The sequence below is a fragment of the Adiantum capillus-veneris genome, chromosome 5, assembly GCF_014529385.1.
Source record: "Adiantum capillus-veneris isolate H3 chromosome 5, ASM1452938v2, whole genome shotgun sequence".
In the NCBI taxonomy this organism is placed as follows: Eukaryota; Viridiplantae; Streptophyta; class Polypodiopsida; order Polypodiales; family Pteridaceae; genus Adiantum; species Adiantum capillus-veneris.
In genome coordinates this window covers 154,162,674-154,183,040 of record NC_140935.1, presented here as the reverse complement: position 1 = coordinate 154,183,040, position 20,367 = coordinate 154,162,674, and the positions used below count along the sequence as shown (strand labels likewise).

General features: G+C 44.3%; 1 protein-coding gene and 1 non-coding gene across 2 annotated transcripts; both read right to left on the bottom strand.

The window, feature by feature from the left end:
• Positions 1-10,111: 10,111 nt before the first annotated feature.
• LOC147458334 (uncharacterized) lies at positions 10,112-11,951 on the bottom strand. Its single transcript, XM_086512994.1, has one exon. The coding sequence runs from the start codon at positions 11,641-11,643 to the stop codon at positions 11,188-11,190; it is 456 nt and encodes a 151-aa protein (XP_086369120.1). The 5' UTR covers positions 11,644-11,951; the 3' UTR covers positions 10,112-11,187.
• LOC147458335 (RNase MRP) lies at positions 11,599-11,878 on the bottom strand. The gene has a single exon (XR_015188296.1).
• Positions 11,952-20,367: the final 8,416 nt, after the last annotated feature.

Below are 20,367 nucleotides of genomic sequence, written 5' to 3'. Positions count from 1 at the left end.
GAGCCACCCCATTGAAGATCCACCGGAGATCGAGGACCAAGAAGAGGTGCTACAGTCCGATTCCATTCTCCGACATGAAGACAAGGTACTAAGAGGTGGTAAGACTATCCGATGATATCTTATTAAGTTTAAGAATTATCCTTTTGAAGATGCTAGATGGATGCAAGGCATACAACTAAAGGATAAATTAAACCTTGCCAATGCTCACAATGCTTCCCTAGAGTAAGCAAATGTACAAATGTTAAGAATGAACAAAGTTTTTGTCTTATAAGAATCTCGTTTTCTTTATTGTGCACAAATGTGAAGTAGTATGCATACTTAGATCAAGTTTGCTGAGACGACGTCTCCCAAACACCAAGTAGAGCTTGTCACTCTACTATGGAAGATTGATAGGACTAATGTGCAGACATGTTTGCGGGACCTTAGGCTCTCAAGCGCCAAATGGACTAGTCATCCATTCTGGAACGATGTCTTAGGGTAACATAGGGATCCTCTACCCGCTAGCAAAAGGACTAATGAATATGCTTTATCTTCTCTACCCCATAGTCGAGGATGACTATGATTTCAAGAAATAGGTAATGTCATAAAACTAATATCTAATTCTCCTAAATGATTTTCTCTTGTTAAAATGATCATTTAATATGGGGAAGTGCCAGAGGAGAAAAAGCTAGAATGTTGGTTAAGCTGGCAAACCGGCCACAATAGGGATACAAAGAGGGGTCCATCTGCAAAAGAGCAATGTGCAACAATGGGCTTAAAAGACCCTAAGGTTCAGCCCATTAAGGCTTCCAAAATGCTAAGGTTACAAAATTCAAAGGTTGTGTCTAAAGGTCAAATATTAGGGAAATTGGATGCTTTGTGTGTGTCCCAAAAAGTCTTCATGCATCCCTACATAGGAGGGGGCGAGCCCTAGTTGTAGGAGATGAGAGAGAAACTCTCTCTCTCTCTCTCTCACACACACACACACAAGCTCCCTTTACACAAAGGAAATGAGGAACACATGTCAGGTCCCTAGCCCAGATGCCCACAAGGTGTACTCAAATCCTATTGGATGGCCATGGAGGTGGACCAATGAGAATTAGGCTAGAGTAAACCTAGTTTAATTAATTTAAAAACACTTAATAAAAGAACCAATAGAAATTAAACTCTCTAGAAGACTATTGGAGAGTCTCCCAAGGGGTCCAATGAGCATTCAACAGCCCAATGGCTTGCCTAACTCCTATTGGCCAGGAGAAAAAAGGGTCCAATGAGAGTTTAGTTGCATTAATTAATTACCTAAAGCTCTCACAAAAGGGAAAAGGGGGACACATGTCAGAAGGCTATCACTTATGCTGCTTAAATTTCATTGGCTAAGCCTGGGGGGGTCCAATAGGGTGTGAGCATGAGCAAATAGCAAGAGGGGTCGACCAAGAGAGAGAGGGGACTGATTTTTCAAAGGCATTATTGCACACACACACAAGGATGAGTACAACAGTTTATTGTCCTTGCATTATTGTGCAAGATGTCATTATCAAGCCCCTTACTTTTCTGATGATAGTGACAATTTCACCAAAATGGTTTTCATGGACATTTTCAAAATGAGAAAAAGAGGTTTTTCAACGTAACGTTAGCCTTTTTCCTATTGGCTAAGGAGCATTCTCTCACTAGAGCTAAAAGTCCCAAAAATGAGTCCATTTCTTTCCTAATGGTAATTTCCGTCAAGTCAGCGATGCTCAAAAGCAGAACACTGCTTGTTTCGCGCACTTCAGCTGAGCTAGGCTCCCCGTCCTCCACTTTTGGGATTAGACTAAAGCAACCTTATCAGGGGAGGGATGTTCGCGTTGTGAAAGCAGCTTTGACGTTACACTGTTTGTCGCCAGTGCAAGACCTGCAAATGTATACATGCCCAAAAGCGTGATCAAAATACGAACTGGCTACTAGGAAATCGAATGATTACTAGAAAATGGCAAAGTGATTTAGCAGATCAAGAGCCTAGTCTGGACCTGACTTTTTGGACGCCCCCCCCTCCCCCCGATTTGTCGATCGATCCGTCGTCGAAAACCGTCACACGTTTTCGGGTTTTGAAAGGAGTACTAATTGAGGAATCGGATATCTCCACCACGCCACGATCCCGACCGACTGAAAGAGGTGCTTTCTTAGCTTGCAACGGCAGTTGCAGTCCCAATTGCTTCCTTGTTGGCTCTGCAAAAAGGAGGAGACGAGTCACCTATTCCACCCGCTCTACCAAGAAGGGACAGGAAACCAAGACATTGTGCGTTAACAGTAACTGAATCTGCTTACCGTCCACCTCCATGATGCGCGTGTTATCCAAGCCTTCTTGTAATTTAATTGTTCTACTTGCAATCCGTCAAGAAAGAATCACGAAAAAGAAATCGGCAGACTACACGTGGTACTTTACAATTACAGCTTGCAGAATATAGATTTCATTATTACTTTCTCCATCGTGCAACAAAACAACATCTAAGTAACTTAGACACACGTCACACGTTGCACTGGCCTAAGACAAGTACCTAGCAGCCTCTTATTAACACAACAGTTTGCAGATGCGTTGTTACTGTCTTCAGGCATTTGTGTGCCTTGCCCATACTAATGTAATCTAACTCATGCAACACTCCCTGTTGCTGCAGTAGCAACAAACAATGCAGAAATAAGCGAACACATCAAATGGAGCAAAAAAACCATGGGTTACAACAACAAAGAAAATACAAGGCAATTGAGCGAAGACAAAGCTCGACTATCCAATCAGATATCATTTCACTAGCGAGGTAGATAGCAATGCTATGAATATTAAAGAGCAGGTAAACCAAAAGGGGGAACTGTTATTTATCTTCTTTTGCAAAAGTCATGCTTTTGATCACTGAGAAGAGGTATTGTTTCACCTTGGGGTCCAACGAGGTGCATATTACTGTTGCTGACTATACACACCAGGTAAACCGAAAGAGGAACCTGGCTATGAATCATAAACTAAACCAGGAAAAGATTCTAGCAACCAGCAAGTGTAAGGTGCAACGAATGTGAATGTTGAACTTTGCTTGAGATGAGTGCTCCGAACTGTGCTCAAGGTTCCTTTTACTTACGGAAGGGAGAGCCTTCCGTTCCTTTAATAAGAGAGTGCAATGGACACAAACAAAGTGATGAACACTGTGAATGAAGGTGATGAGACTGAGATATAGAGAGAGAAGAATACGACACCAGAATGTTGTCAAAACCCTCCTCCGAAGGCCACATTCTCTATGGCGAGAGCGATCTACTATTGATTGCACAAATCTCTACAATGCTTGGACTTGCCGACAATGTCGACGATGATAAGGACGACGACGAGACGGGCTGAAATCTGCAAATCTTTATCTGCTGAATTCTGACTCTATGTCGGTGACGACGACGACGGCAACGATGCAATGACGACGCACTGAAATCGCAGATGCTGAAATCTGTGTTTTTCGGAGTGAAACTGCAAACGTTCGTTGATCTGACCGTGCTGCGAGGATCAGCTGTGGGAAGGTGAGATCTGCGAGGTTTGGCATTGGTTCTGCGGAATCTAGATGCTGAAAACTGAAAACATTGAAGTCTGTGAGTGTCTTGTCGCGAAGAATTTGCAAAACGCTAGGATATTCTGCAGATGCAAAAACGCTAGGGCTGATTCTTGTCCTGCTGTGGAAACGATAGTGATCTTTGTGTCTACCAATGCCGGGGCTGATCTACAATGCAAAAACACGAAGCTTGGAGATGGCTGAAAAACGCTAGGTCTGCAAGTTGCAAAACGCTAGGTTTGTTTGGGGGAGGGGGGGATCTTGCTAAGAAGGTGTCTGTTGAACAAGGGTGTTAATGCTGTCTCTTCTGCTAGAAAGTGCTAGAGCTAGTTTGCTTATGTACTTGCTTGCTAGAATTGCCCTACCTAGTTCCCAACAAAAGTCATAGTGAAAATTGGCTAAAATACGAAAAATAGGTCTATGTACTGTAAAAATACTCCTGATGGGTTCTGATGGAAATCTGATGATCATGTTGTGTGCAACCAGAGGATATGCATCTACTCTAAGTTCCTGGATATGCACGGTCTGCGAATAGACTCACAAAAGTGCCAGAACATTTCCTAAGCTAACTGAACTGAACCCATGTCAGTAGCTTGTCTACGTACACATACGATTAGATGTGCACGTGACATCCCCTCCTTTTCAAAGTAAGGTACTGGTACCGAACTGTATGGCGTCGAGGGAGATTGCCCATAGCGTCTGGAATCCTGGAAATGACTTTTCGCCGGCCCACTATGATGAGTGGGACATGCGATACTGAACTTCATAAAGGTTTGTAACGCTTGCTTCTTTGGGCCGCGCTGAAAGCGACACAATCATCTGTGGCTCCTTCAAAGCGTCGTGCGGCTATCTTCTTTAAGAATATCCGAGGATGAAAATTCCTGAAACCACTTCCAATACAAAAACATGAACATACCCATTCCATGTGAAGTGACTAGAAAAATGCTATTCCTTCAAAAAAATTCTGCATACAATAGAGATGAACATAGAGATGGAGTGTCAAACCGTTCATCAAACACACACAAACAATGGGGTCGAATCTTGACTTTCTGATCAACCATGGCAAATCACAATGGAAATGCCGATGCTTGATGCTCAATCCTTCTTGTGCTCTTTCGGATAGTGTGTCATGCCAAGGAAGAGACATGGAATGTGAATTCCTTGAATGCAAACATGTCATCTTTTCATGAGTAAACCGCATACATCCGTGCTCATTCATGAGTGAATCGTGTTCATCATACCATATGTCATGCCTATGAAAAGGAATCATATAAGAACGGTCACTAAAATACAGGAAAGCATCACGAATGAATCACTCGAACAATGCGTGCTGACTAATCATTCGAACACATAATACTTCCTGTGGGGGTTCTTTGGACCTCGACTCGAGAGCCAAGATCGGTTCTTCGTGATTGATCGAATCTTCCTGTGGGGGTTCTGTAAACCTCGACTTGAAAGCCAAGATCGGTTCTTCGTGATTGATCGAATCTGCAACGAGATTAGTTTCTCTAGAAAAAGCATCGAGTAAACCATCATCCTTGTGAACAATCACAGTTTCTTCCTGCAAATCATCATGCTCGTGAATAATCACATCTTGATCATGCAAATCATGTGTGTCATGCTTTGAAAAAGAAGAGCCTGAGAGAGTCTCCTTTTCCGGATTCTTTGCAATCTTCACCTGTACATTAGAAATTAGAGATGAAGATTGAACAACTTACTCGCAATCCAATTGTGTTTTTCTTTCTGTGGCCGCCAAGCGTAGTTGCTTGAGCTCACGCTCTATGACTACCATTCTTTCTTTGTATTTACGCTCTATGGCTGTCATTCTTTCTTTGTGTTCTGCCTTTCTTTCTGCTTTTCTTGCTTCACGTTCTAACTTTCTGTCCATCACCGTCTTGTTGAAAACCTCCATAGGAGTTAGTGCAATCCTTGGCGTAGATGGGGAAGGGGGAGGGTCGGAAAAACAACTTGGTGGGGAAAATTCTTCTTCGCCTCTTCCGTGCGATCGCAACAAGCAAAGAAAATTCTGTGGTTCTTTCCTTGAGTGATACAGAACACTGCCAAAGCTCTGATAACAATTAAGGTGCAACGGATGTGAATGTTGAACTTTGCTCAAGATGAGTGCTCCGAACTGTGCTCAAGGTTCCTTTTACTTGCGGAGGGGAGAGCCTTCTGTTCCTTTAGTGAGAGAGTGCAATGGACACAAACAAAGTGATGAACAGTGTGAATAAAGGTGTTGAGACTAAGAGATAGAGAGAGAAGAATACTACACCAGAATGTTGTCAAAACCCTCCTCCGAAGGCCCCACTCTCTATGGCGAGAGCGGTCTACTATTGATTGCACAAATCTCTACAAAGCTTGGACTTGCCGACGATGTCGACGATGATAAGAACGACGACGAGACGGGCTGAAATCAGCAAATCTTTATCTGCTGAATTCTGACTCTATGTTGGTGACGACGGCGATGACAACGATGCAACGACGACGCGCTGAAAACACAAATGCTGAAATCTGTGTTTTTCGGACTGAAACTGCAAGCGTTCGCTGATCTGACCGTGCTGCGAGGATCTGCTGCGGGAAGGTGAGATCTACGAGGTTTGGGACTTGTTCTGCGGAATTTGACTGCTGAAAACTGAAAACGCTGATACCTATGAGGGTCTTGTCGCGAAGAATTTGCAAAATGCTAGGATGTTCTGCAGATGCAAAAACGCTAGGCCTGAGTTCTGTCCTGCTGTGGAAATGCTAGTGATCTTTTGTGTCTACCAATGTCGAGGCTGATCTGCAATGCAAAAATGCCAGGCTTGGAGATGGCTGAAAAACGCTAGGTCTACAAGTTGCAAAACGCTAGGTTTGCTGGGGAGGGGGAGGGGATCTTGCTGAGAAGGTGCCTGTTTAACAAGGGTGTTCCTGCTGCCTCTTCTGCCAGAAAGTGCTAGCGCTAGTTTGCTTATGTACTTGCTTGCTAAAATTACCCTACCTAGTTCTCAACAAAAGTCACTTAAAAATAATAAGTGAAAATTGGCTAAACTAGGGAAAATAGGTCTATGCACTGTAAAAATGCTCCTGATGGGTTCTAATGGAAATTTGATGATCATGTTGTGTGCAACCGGAGGATATGCATCTACTCTAAGTGCCTGGATATGCACGGTTTGCAAATAGACTTAGAAAAGTGCCAGAACACTTCCTAAGCTAACTGAAATGAACCCATATCATGAAGTAGCTTGTCCACGTACACATAGGGTTAGATGTGCACGTGACAGCAAGCAGTGTGCTGGGGATGCTTGGCCTCACAACTGGCATGTGTCTTTCTGAGGCTTCGGTTTCTGTGAGTCAGATAGCAGCAATCGATTCAAGAAGCTCTGCTTTTTTGCAACGTAACACGGAATTGGGCAACATTTCGTAATACAAATGCTCCTTCTCAAAATAGAGCCATACCAACGTACCACCAAGAGGCAGTGTCCCTCTATAATCCATGGAATTTCAACGTGTTTGAACGATGCAGAAACCTTATTCAGCAAATAAATTTAGCTGCTACATGAGAGGTAAGTGATTGATTAGCGCTCTAAGTAAATGTGTTGCAGGCCTGGTACAATTTTCCCAAGAAGCACCACAAAGCAGCTTCACATCGGATGAATCTCTGGACTCTCCGTTCGGATTTACAAAAGCTCCTCCAACGCCATGTGCTATTTGTGGTGATAAGGCTGCTGTGTGGGTTGCACTTCCTTGTGCTCACAAAGCTATATGCTCACCGTGCAAGCATCAGTTACATAAGAATCAGAGCCCTCAGCAATGCTTTGTTTGCCAAGACAGAACCCGTGATTAGATGGCATAGTACGACTGAAAAAATCTTTATTAAATGCTCAGGTCGTGACTCATATCATTATTATTATTGATCTCTGTTTTCAACCTGAAGAAGTTGAATTGTTGCCTGAAGACGGTTCCCCATTTACAGGTTGCCAAAACTGACACCAGCCAGCAAATGCAGATCAAAATTGCCTTGCAGTTTGCCATTGCTTGGCTTTCATAAAAAACTAGCCAGGCAACAGCCAAAACCAATATAATAGAAAGCCAGAGCAATGTTGTCACCAGCTTCAAAGCATGTAAGCTTGTTATAGGCAAGATGAAACAGGCATGGTTAGGCTAGGCAATCAAAACCAAACATAAGAAAAACTCGAACATACAGAACACGTGACTGCTCCTCACCACTCTTCCCAATATTTTATGTATTGAACCCCTCCTGGCCTACAAATCATCGTGATCTGAGGTCTGGGGTTGCTGGCAAGACAGAAAAGCAAGGCCAACCTAAGAGGGCTCAAGGCCCCATTGCTAAGGCTTTTGCTGTCACGGTAACTCACCTGGCACGCAGGCAACAGCTTGCAGTGTTTAGCAGACAATAAAAGAAAAGACAAGGATGTAATGGGCAACGCGTCACAGGCGAGGTTACGTTAGGTAATCAAAGCTGCGCATGAAACCATGAAACCTCAAACATACAGAACACGTGATTGCTATGAAGCCGCACATGAAACCACTTCAGAGGGCTCCCCATCCCCTTCCCTCCCCATTGCTGGAGTCTGGTGATGCCTAGATTCCAATAATTACTTTCTAGCTTACGGCGCATCTCATTGGATTAAGCCTTTTTCAACCAATTACAGGTTATGCAAATGTCACAAAGATGCTCTTATCGGGTAGGCCTGTTTTGCTTCTCTTTTTTGCACACAAATTTACCTGTCCTTGGTGGGACTTTCTAAGGCGAACACAGATGTGAGCAGGGACCTAAACATGCTTTAAAACAATGAGCTCAAGTTATGGTGATACCTGCAAAGCTTCCCTCTGCTTAGAATCACATGGGGAACACTGCTTGGAAAAATGTAAAAGCAAGGTGCATGGAGAAGAATGCCTCAAAGCCGCCACCACAGTTAGCAATAGCTACAATAAGAAAGCGCGACCAAGCTTTCCGCGGCGTGAGCTGCTGAGGGCCACAACTCTGGCGATTCTTCAGTACAAAGGCCCCCCGGTGGCAGGCCAAAAAGGTCTTGGGCGTAAAATGGCAAGCCGGCATGTGGGTTAAAGCATGTGGCAGCTAGCAGGTGGGGAGACAACCACAAGGCAGGGGACGCGTGAGGCAGAGAGGTGAGCCGACTTTTGTGTAGGACGCATGCGACGATGAAACTCTCTAGCCCCAGCAAGTCATAGGCGGGACGCAGCTCTAAGCTACCTCATATGGACCAATTACAAGAAATCCTGAAGAATAAGGTGTAGGGAAAGGACTGCTAGTGTCCTTTCCCATGAATAATGACGACCAGCTGGCGACCGGTGGGGAGCTGGGAGCCAGTGCTAGTGCTGGGAGCCATTATTCATGAGAAAGGACACTAGCAGTCCTTTCCTGGCCATCAAATGTCCAAGGCGAGGGGGACCGGGTAGCGAGCATGAAAGCGACCTGGGAGCAGATTCTGTGCAGCGAAAGCGAAGTTCGAAAATTACAGACGCCAATGATTGGCTTAGAATAAGATTATTCCCTCTGCTGATGTGCCACTCATCCATGGATTTAGGCATATATTATGTGATTTAATTGCCACCAAATGGAGGGCCACGATCTGCAGCCCCCCTCCCTTGGACTTTGACGGAGATGAATGCTCCATTCTCACACACACCAGGAAGAAACAATCACTCAAGTAGCACTCTAAAAATACGAGGAGGAGGATGTATCATCCTCATCTAAATCTTGTGTATTTATACATGGAACAACTGAGAAAATTAAATAAGCAAGACCTACCAGTACACTTGAGACATTTAAGGGAAAAATGGCTGCTAAACATGCAAGGGAATAGGGGAGGAAGAAACAGAGGAAAAAATGGACCTGCAGGAGTCTCTGCCAGAGCCTTCAAGGGTTCTGGGTCTGTCAAAGTCAGGGGTCGGGGGGCAGAAAATCAATGCCCTCCATTCCTAAGTAATTCTGAGGCGGAAGTAGACACAACAGCCGTCCGATGTTTGCCGAGTCAGCATCCGTCATTAAAAAGGCTGCTGTCGACAATAAACAGTCATGTCAACAACCAGAATGCCAACAACGCCAGGCACGTCAGCTGCTGGGCCCCCCTCCCCCCACCTTTGACGGCCAAGAAAGGATGTGTAGCATCCTTTCCCGCATAAAATAGGCTCCCCCATGGCTCCTGGCCTCTGCTAGTCCCCATGTGGTCACCTACTTTAATGAGGAAAGGACATACAAACTCCTGGCCTCCGCTAGTTACCATGCAGTCACCTATTTCAAGGGCACTGCACGTTCTTTCCCTACACCTTAAAGCATTTGAGAACATACACTACCCACTAAGTATAGCAGGTGTAGCCAATAGTACGTAATAGACACTTTTTCAGTATAGTTCTCAAGAGTCAAGGCCAGCACCTCCTCTATTGTGTTGTGCTTCATTTCTCCTCTATAAGTTCTAGTTTTTAGGGTTGAGGAACAATGGCAAGCATGCACAATCAATGGTTAAAGGTGCTGCCTTTGCCAATTCCTATCGCCATCCTTATACCCAAAAATTTGCATTAGCCTTTTCCACAAAGTTTTCTATTTAAGGTTTATAATAAAGCTCAGAATGTTACCATCAATTAATGAAGAGATATTCCCTTGAAGACTGCATAACAAAGAGCATCCATCACACTTGGCGTGCACAAGATAGGCGGAACCTTCTTGTCACCCCCTCAACAATCTCAAATGGTGCCTCTGCCATCCATGTGTGAACAGTGCACGTCAAAAGAGCACCACCAAGTGCACTATGAGCCTTGCCTCAAAATCTTTGCCTGGACATTTTCGCCCTTGTTGAAGTCGTCAACAAGGGACATTTTCCCACAGCAAAAAGTTTCGAGGAGCAGAACATAGATCACTTCATCTAGAAGGTCCAAAGCCTGTTGGCATTGCCAATTTTTACCACATCCTATGATCAACCATCCAAGGGGGCAAAAGGAAGCTTTGAAAGGATAATTTACGTCCGTCTGAGAGGACCACATTTGGCATACATGTCCACGAGAGCACCATACAGCACAGCCTGAGAGGATGCCTTTTCTTTGCATTTGTCTTTAAAGCAGTCCAGACTCCAAAGCCTGCTGGTTTGATTGTTTTGAGCATAGCCTGCAATCCAGCATTTAATGATGCAACATTGTCAGTCAGGATCTTCTGTAAGACAACTTTAGCATCACAAAGAGCACCACTGCATTTGGCGTACATGCACTTGTCAGTCGGAATCTCCTCTGGGACAAACTTTAGCATGGCAAAGAGCACCACCGCTCTAGGCATACATGCACCGCCCATCACCAATAGGCTGCTCAACAGCTCTATTTCAATATCTCATCATGTGAATTTGTTCCCTTGTCCCTTGCTCCCGTCACATGCTTTGAGGATGCATGCACGGGTCACTCCATTTACGAGCATAGCCCTTATCGCCTTGGGCATAACCTACAAACAAAGCATTCTCGTGCCTTTTTCTTCTTTCAGCAAGAGCATCAATAGTCAGATGATATTCATCATTCCAAATTATCTGGAGCTTATCCAAGGCTGATAGACTCCTGAATCCTCTCTGATTCAAGAACCATAAATTAGGGATCTGAAGAAGTATGATTGGATCCCTCTCAACTCTACTGCAAGGTCTTGCACATGTTTTCTCTGTCATCCGTGGCTGACAAACTCTTCCTTGAGTCCTCTCGACTCTGCTGCAATCTCTTGCATGAGTTTTCCCTTACATTCATGCCTGATAAACTCCATTTCAGCCAAGATATATTCTTGTGCTTGAAGGCGGAATCCCCCTTTGAGACAGTCTTCTGCAATGCCGTTGCCTTTTGGGCGTCGACCTGTTATGGGAGAGGAGGAAAATGGCAAGGAGGGAGTAAGCCACGAACCCTTGCATGCGTTTTCCCTTCCATCATAGTATGGCTGGTAACCTCCTCTTTGGGTCAACATGGAACTGTCTAAGCTCTTCCATCGTCTCTTGTGCTTGAAGACGGAATCCACTTCAGACTTCCTTTGAGACAGTCTCCTGCAACGCCCTCGCATGGATGGACAACGCGAGAGGAGGAAAATGGCAAGGAGGGAGTAAGCCCCGTTCTGTTGCAAGCGAGAGTGCATGACTGTGGTATAGTCAGCTGCTCCCCGGTATGACGTTCCAGTGGAAAGGGGCTCCACACTTGTCTCCGCCCCAAGTATCCAGCTAACGCCAAATGGAAGGAGGTCTACCCTTTCAGGCTCACATTTCTGTGCAAGGAGGCCTCGCCCCTATAGGCGGCCCCCTAACTCGGGGACTTTCACTCGGCCCGCCTGCATGAGGCAGGAGGGAAGCCGAAGCACTCCTCCTTCCTTGCCCTCTAGATGTTCACCGATCGGCTGTAGAAGGAACCTATATCTGCTATTACCTTGGCAAATTTGTTTGTATGTGGCCTTATTTGGAATGCAACACAACACATCTCCAACTGAAGACCCCCAAACCCACTTTATTCTTGAGGGGCCATTTATCTACAAGATATATGTTGAATGTTTGCACCTTAATTTCTAATGCCACCTCACGCTTCAAAGAACCGTTTCTATAGCCGATCCAAATGGTGATTTGTATTAATTGAGAAGTGGTTGATGCACCACCCCCATTGAAAAAGTTGCAGTTTGTACTAGTTGTGTTGCAGTTTGTGTCATTCGTGTTCGAGGCTATTGGGCATGCAAGCTGTGTTTGGAGGGTCCTCCAACTGCACCTTTAGATGGCACCCTAATGCCATCAAGCTATCCTAAGATGAAAACTCGTGGGTTTATGGTCGTGACATCTGGATTGTGAATTCAGATGGGTGAATGTTGTATATCAACTACCCCGAACAAAATATAGTGCAATGTTTTTAAGATCCATTGCTTGATAAATCTCTAGTTCACTCACCTTCTTAAGAGGAGTAATCCTGTGAAAATATCTATAAAGCAATATTTCAAAACGAGTCATTTAATGGTTTAACAAAATGCAATTAGGTAACAACTAGCATGAAAATTGGACGCCAGACACTTATTGATTTAGTAGACTTGCCAGCGTGCATCCAATTAAGGTCATGCATTTTTGGAGTGTCAATGCATATGACAATCTCTACAACTACAAGATTCACTATGCATGCATCCCTGTCATCCCTAGGTTGTGAATGCAACAACTTGAATTTCAAATCCAACAACATTATCCTAGATTTTACTAAAGACCAATGCTTTGGTACACGTACCACACATTGTTGATATCAATGAAAGCTTCTTGAAGGACTCAAAGAACTCAAAAGTCTTTGAACATATTATAAGACATTGCCTCGTCAAAACCACAATGTCTCAACATTTGATGCTTGACAACAATGGTATAAAAGTTTTCTCCATGGTTCTTTTCATGGAATTCTATACCCTTTAGGAGCTTGGCACTAATTTAGGTCCACTAGTTTAGCATAGAGCTCTATCAAAGAGGAAACTCATATAAATGTAGAAAGCTCGCACATGGATGTCCATCTATCCTCACATGTGCATTCATGGAAAAATCCAAACCACAGCTCCATGACCTTTTGCCTCTCCTTTGTTGTATTGAGATTGAAGGCTTGTAAGATCAAACTCTACATTAGCACAAGTCTCAATTCTAGCTACAAATAGTATGGAACTTTAAAGCACGTGGAAGAAGCTGAAGGCATATTTGATGAGAGCAATTGATCAATTAGAAACTGTGGAGGATGAAGCTAAGATTATATGTTCGCAATGGCTTTTAACTACTAAGCCAAGCATTGAGGGACAATGCACCTAAACTTGCTACTACCAGTAAGTGGGTTTTCACATGAAAGATAGGAAGAAAAATGATGATTATGTCAAATGGGTAGAAGATTTGACTTTGCTTGAAGATGTTTCCAAAAAAAACTCAATTAGAGAGATTTATCAAGAATCGATTGAAGTGCAAAATCACAACAAAAATCATAAATATCCTTAATCAGTAATGAGCCTCTTAGGAAGTTGAATACAGTTGAAAGATCTCCTACACGCAAAGTACTCGAATATGAGATATTTATTTAAAAAAATATTTACAATAACTCTTTTGAAATGCAATCAGCTAAGAAGAGTAGTTACTGAAGGGCTTAACCCAAGAACATGCTCAAGACTTGACTAATAAAGTAATGCTTGGAGTAGGACTATCAATTGAAGGATCTATTTAGTGATTAGGAATTACTAACCTCCTTATGGCTTTGATACCAATTGAAGGATTATGGTGGATAATCCAATGTGCCATTCATGGCTTACACATGTAATTGGTAAGACCTTAATTAATATTAATACACAAAAGGGATAAAGAGAGAGTGTTGGTGCAAAATGTAGCGTGATTATTGATCAACTTACCAAGAGATTACAAGCCTCTTATATAGGCATCACGAGTGGTGTTTACACATCTCAAAAAGGGCAAGATACTCTTTGAACTTGAACCCTTCACATGACACTACACATAGATTTTAGGGCATGACGTGCATCCACATGACTTCACATGGCTTTGCACAAAAGGAAATTTACATGGCTAGAGAGTGTTCACAAGTTCTTGTTGTGTAACAAATCCGGCACCCCAACATTGCAAACCCTCTTCAAACATTTTCTCAAGAGATACCAAGTTCTTTGTGATGTTGGGTATGTAATACATCAACCATCTCTTAAGAACGATGATAGATTCCCTACATGCACAATAGGATCCACTATATCATCATATCATCCATGATCTCAACATAACCATGACTCTATCCAAAGTTTGTAAGTATCTCAATCTTTGACCATGGCTGGTCATGTGATCAATGTACTTAAATCCACTTACCATACATTATCATCACAATTTGCTACATTTCCAAACAATGTTCATCATAGGTTGCACAAAAAATGGTGTTTTCGGCTCATCTATACCGTATTAGTACTTGCATAATTGTTTTTATGCCTTATTTCTAGACAATGATGCTCTGAGTGGTTTTGATAACTACATGTCCAACATCGCTTACCATTATTGTGCCCATCGCTTCTACAAAAGTCTCTTTGACCTCTTTTCTCTCCTACTTGATAATTCCTTCTTCCACTTATATTTTGCCATTGAGTTGCCATGATTTTGGTTTTCATGACCATGCTCGCCTCCTAGAACTGAACCACGTCCTCTATCTCTACTATTATTGTAATAGACTTGTTCAAAATTATCAACGTAAATACTCTTCTGTTCCACAATCAGCAAGGACAAAAGGTCCATAAAACTTGGAAGATGTTTTCAAGGATAAATAAAGCTTTTGAACTCCTAGTATGCTGGTTGTAAGTCAGGCAACATGCTTCCACCTTATCATCATCATCAAACTTGACACCAATAGATGGAAGGGACTCACTGTTGGGGTAAAGGCATTGCACCTTTGCCCGGGGCCGGCGGACCTCCAATGTCCGGCCACCCACCCACCGTGTGTACTCACCCTTATTATTTCATATACAAAGAATAAGGAGCTTCTCACTTATACTATTCCTGAGGTTTCTCCACTCACACTCTCGTGCTTCTCCCCTTCCCCGCACGCACCACACCGCATCGTGCACGCACGCATCAGCGCACACATGCACTCTACAAGTGGTATCAGAGTTACGGTCTTTCATCCCGCTTCTTGATGCGTGTGCGTAGATTTTTCGGGAAGCTCTTGCTGGGGTATAGGCGCCTGTGCCTTGCCCAGCCGCCCAGAGTCTGGGCGCCCACTAACTTGTATACCTTATACATAGCATAAGTGTATAGGGGGTTGCTCACTCTTTGAGTCTCCCCACCTATATCTGTGTGTCGTGTGTCTCCTTCTCTCTCTCACTCTCCGTCTGTGGTGCTCTCCGATCCCCTTCTATTGGTATCGGAGTGACAGGTGTGAGAGCGTAGATGGACGGCTTTGCGATGAACTCGTCGGCTATGACAGAGAGGTCACAGATCTGAGCAAAGAAATAGAGGAGGCTTATGGGCAGCCATACAGAGGCTTGCAGAAAGCTCTCAGGAGCTTCCTAGTGCTCATAGATCAGTCCACAGTTCCTCTGCAGATCAACCCACTGTGTACATCATCTTCCCTCTTTTTGGCAAGCTTTGCAACGGCTACATTGGTGACAAATTGGAGCTTGGAGCTTCCATAGACATGGAAGCATTGTGAGATTGATACATTCAGCTCACGCATCGAGGTGGAAAGTGAGTTTGAGCCTTTCTATGAGCTCAAAGAAGCACAGAAGAAAGTCGTTAAGTTTTTGGTAGTTTGACAACAGTCTACTGTTTTGCTCATAACTTTAGCTATAAAGCTCTGATTCCAAAACTTTTTGGTTCAAAACGGAGCTGGCTTCAAGCTCTACGACTTTGTAGAAGGAATTGTTTCTGATTCGGAGTGCAGGTGGGTTTGAAATTAAAAACATAGAGACTGTATTTCAGGACAGTTTTGGGCTCTGTTGTTTTCTTTGCTGTAGACAGCTTACCCGTGCACACTACAGGTAGCAGGCACATATGAGGTGGATTGGTTTGATTCTCTCGATTGTGAGCATTTGCAGATGTTACAAGATCGGGTTTGACTCCCAGGTACAGGTTGAGTCTAGTACTCCCACAGATGTTGCCAGTTGCAGTCAGTTGCAGTTGAGTGGTTCTTCTGCAGTGTTGTGGCTTGTATACATGGTCTTTGAGCAGGTAATGCTCTATGTATGCTTATGTGGTGAGCAGTAGATATTGTGAGCAAGTGCAGAGGTTGGTTGTGGATGATATGTATGGTCATCTGTGGTACTCTTTGTGAGCATTTGTTGGACACAGGTTTGCAGAGCTTATTCATGTATGTTGAGTGTAGTTTGATGCGCATTGATTGCTCATTGTATTGAGCTTGCAGGACAATGGTTCTTTTGTGTTGATAGCCATTGTGCGTCGAAACTCTGGCAAAATTTTCCCAAGAGTTTTATGCGCATCATTTATGTGATCTAGGTAGAGATTGCGGATTGCACTCAACATTTGCGTGTGGTGTTCTCTGAAGCAGGTGGGAGATTTGTGCGTGTGTATGCATCGATACCGAACAATGTGGGCTTGGTGATTAGCTCACGGTTTGACAAGCGTACAGTTATCTTGGCACACTCACAAGAGTGAATATTGTGATGTATGCTTGTGTGGCTACGAGCTAGGTAGCTGGATTCGAGCACTAATGGATTGAGGTTTTTCAGCAAGTTTCAGCTAATAGGTTTACAAGTTTACAGGCAGGTTTGAGGGCTTATTTGGGCGTTGAATTTTCAGCCATTGTTTCCTCTTTGCAGGTGTCCATGTATGGCTCACTTGTAGGCTGATCCACGACACATTTGTGACTTGTTTATGCAGCTGTTTAAGAGCTGAATTTTGGGCCTTTTTGGGGCTGATTTGCAGCCATATTTTACAGCCATACATGAGCTTGGTTTACTCTACAGGAGCCTTGTACACTTGGCATTTGGGATTTGCATCATTGCCATTTGTGGAGCACAGTGTGGTTACACTACTGCGAGAGATTTTATGCGCGGATTCGCATGAGCATTGTAGGTGCTCGTGAGCTCTTTTTCGGAGAGCATTTTCTCGTTGCAGGTTGCTTCTTTTGGATTAGTTGAGTGCATTTCATTGCTACCGTACCTAGAGTAGAGTTACAGCTCTTGGTTATTTTTGACATTCACTTATAGTAGTCAATATGTGTGAGACTTTCGAGTCTAGGACAATGACTCATGAGAGACGGCGTTCTCATTCATGTCGACACTTGAGATGTTGGCATTGTGGTCACACAGGGCACATTAGATGGCGATGCTTTTGTCATATGAGATAGCACAGGAGACAAGCTAGTCTCAAGGATGCAGTAGATGCTATAGGCTTCGTTGACTTGACAATTGCAGGATCAGATACAGTGTTTGAGTACCCTAGTGACAATGAGGTCACATTTACTTCCTGTATTACTCCTGTTTTTTGACGTCTGAGGATAGTGCACTTCTTTTGCAGTGGGTGCTAGATAGGGACGCTACTTTTCATGTCACTCCGTATCGTGACTGGTTCAGTAGCTATTCTAGCGGAGTGCATGGTAGTGTGCGATTGGCAGATGGGTCACTGCATGAGATTGCTGGTTCAGGAGATGTGAGACTGTCATTACCGAGCGGTGCATCATACGTGCTCAGAGATGTGCATCATGTGCTAGATTTGACGATGAGTTTGATCTTCGTTGGTCAGCTCAGGGATAGTGGATGTCGGGTATCGCTGCTTGAGAGATCTTTTGCGTTGCATTTGGGTTCGCTAGTGATTGCGAGAGGTGCTAGAGTTGGCACATGGTACCCATTGCACGTAGTACTGGTGCGAGATGGTCGAGTCTCAATCTTGTTACAGCCATGCAGAGAGCGAGAGACCCGGACGGTCTCTTTTGCTCATGGGTTGCAGGGTGCTTTGCATGGAGTGCAGAGTAGTGAGCTCGTTGTGCACACAGTTGGGGCACGACTTGAGCAGTCACACAGAGAGGTGACAGAGTCAGACATGCATGCTTTGCTAGTGACTGAGCAAAGCAGAGAGTCAGTTGTGCGAGATACTTCTATGCAGGATAGACAGGTAGAGCGGTCTTGCTCTAGTGAGTCACTACAGGAGGAAGTTGTGCAAGAGTCTATGCATAAGGAGTCATAGCATGAGAGCTCTAGTGAGTCACAACAGATTGAGTGGTCATGTTTGCAGTGGATGATTGCAGAGGAAGCTGAGATGTCAGCGATTATGCAGTCATTCCTTTCTATGCTCGACAGTGAGCATGGGGATATAGTTGTGCAGGATATGTCTTCCAGCAGACACCTAGAGCAGTTGGTTTGCTCTGAGGTTGCACGACAGGTTGATGCGTCTTTTGCAGACAGTCAGGAGATGCATGTGGTTGACACGCCTTGTCAGTCAGAGATGCCTATTGCCAGGGATATATATGTTGATGCATGCTCTGTAGAGCTAGCAGGGCCGGCTAGCATTGCATCGGCATTCGGTGGTCTCATGTATGAGATGCTGATCTTGAGACCGGATATCGCAGCTGCAGTGAGAGCATTTGCAGTTGGGATTGTCAGTCGTTTGTTGACTGATGATGGCATAGTGCACGAGGGAGATATGTAGGTATTGCGTACATACTTGCAGTACGTGTGCGGTACGTCTGGTGGTGTATGGACTTACACGGGAGCAGGACAGCCGGATGCACACGATCACAACTAGCTAGTGGGCATCGGTTGAGAACGATTTTCTCTTGCCTTTTGTAGTCTTTAGACTAGGTTCCCTTGCTTAAAGGCACAATCGCCTTTAAGTGGGAGTTTGTTGGGGTATAGGAGCCTGTGCCTTGCCCGGCCGCCCAGAGTTTGGGCGCCCACTGACTTGTATAGCTTATACATAGCATAAGTGTATAGGGGGTTGCTCACTCTTTGAGTCTCCCCACCCATATCCGTGTGTTGTGTGTCTCCTTCTCTCTCTCACTCTCCGTCTGTGGTGCTCTCTGATCCCCTTTAGCTCTCAACAACAACGAGGGAGATCAATCATCGGCGGCAATAGATCCGGCACGGAGAAGATCCGGGTGAATTGTGGTGCTCAAAACTCTGGTGTGTGCAGCCCCTCTTGGCTTGGAGGGGACCTTGGAGATTCTGCAAACAGTGCATAGCATGAGAAGGTTTGGAGAGTTGAGGCAAGTCACACTGTGTGTGTTTGTGTGTTTGTAGCACACCGCTGGAAGAGAAGCATTGCAATCGAACTGTGAACTTAGAAACCTGCAAAGAATAGAGCAGCTAGTGGAGAGCTTTGGAATGCTTGCTCTCAGGTGGAAACACAGAATTGAGAGAAAAAGGGGGAATTTGCAGGGAATTTGCAAAGTCAATAAATTGAGCAAAACTGGGTGTTTGGGAGATCTCGGACAACAAAGCCTCAACCAAATCGGCAGCAAGAAAAATCTCCCAAAGCAAGCAATTGAAGCCCTTATTGTTTGGTGAGCTTGAAAAAGGGCAAGCCCTATGGTCGAGCAATAGAAACCAAGCTTGAGATGAGGCAATTGCTCATTGATTGAGTGAAAGGGGGAAATTTTGTTTGAGGCCTTCAAATGCTTGTGTACTAAAGAAACCAAAGTGAGAAGAAATCAAATGCTGGGGGGAAATCAAGAGCATAAACGAAGCTTAACTGCTTTGAATCGAAGCTCAGATCAGAGAGCAGCATGAGCCGAACTGGGGGGGGATTGAGTGTTGTATGTGTACTCTGTGTGTGTGTGTGTGCGTGTGCGTGTGCGTGTGTGTGTGTGTGTGTGTGTGTGTGTGTGTGTGTGTGTGTGTGTGTGTGTGTGTGTGTGTGTGTGTGTGTGTGTGTGTGTGTGTGTGTGTGTGTGTGTGTGTTTTGAATCGGGCATTGCCATAGAGCTTGAACTTCGTGTGAGAGCACCAAGCCTTGATTTCATGACAAGGGCAATGCCCGGTGGTCAAGGACCAAGCCCAAGGGGCCGGCTGCGAGTGTGAATAGGAAATGAGGCCCAGGGAGGCTATTTAAAGGGAGGTTGGGAGGCTCATTCTAGGATGTCCCACCCAGGGCTTTACATGGATCCATGCATTGGGTGCATAATCACTTCTTGTAGCTTGCTAGGGAGCAAGCATTATAAGTACACGAAGCACATTGAAAATCACATTGGCATCCACATCTATGAGCCAAATCCAATGTTGATCACCACACATAGGGGATGCTATGACTTTTGATGCCAAGGGTAGTCGGTAAGCATGTTAACTTTTTCACTTTTGAACTTATTCAAGCAAATGTTGCTTGGATCAATCAATATTTGGCGATAGTTGCCACTGGATAGCTAATTTGTAGATGCT

Bases quoted from the DNA above. Each gene is read 5' to 3' on its own strand.
- LOC147458334 (XM_086512994.1), bottom strand. From the start codon at position 11,643: ATGCACTCTCGCTTGCAACAGAACGGGGCTTACTCCCTCCTTGCCATT.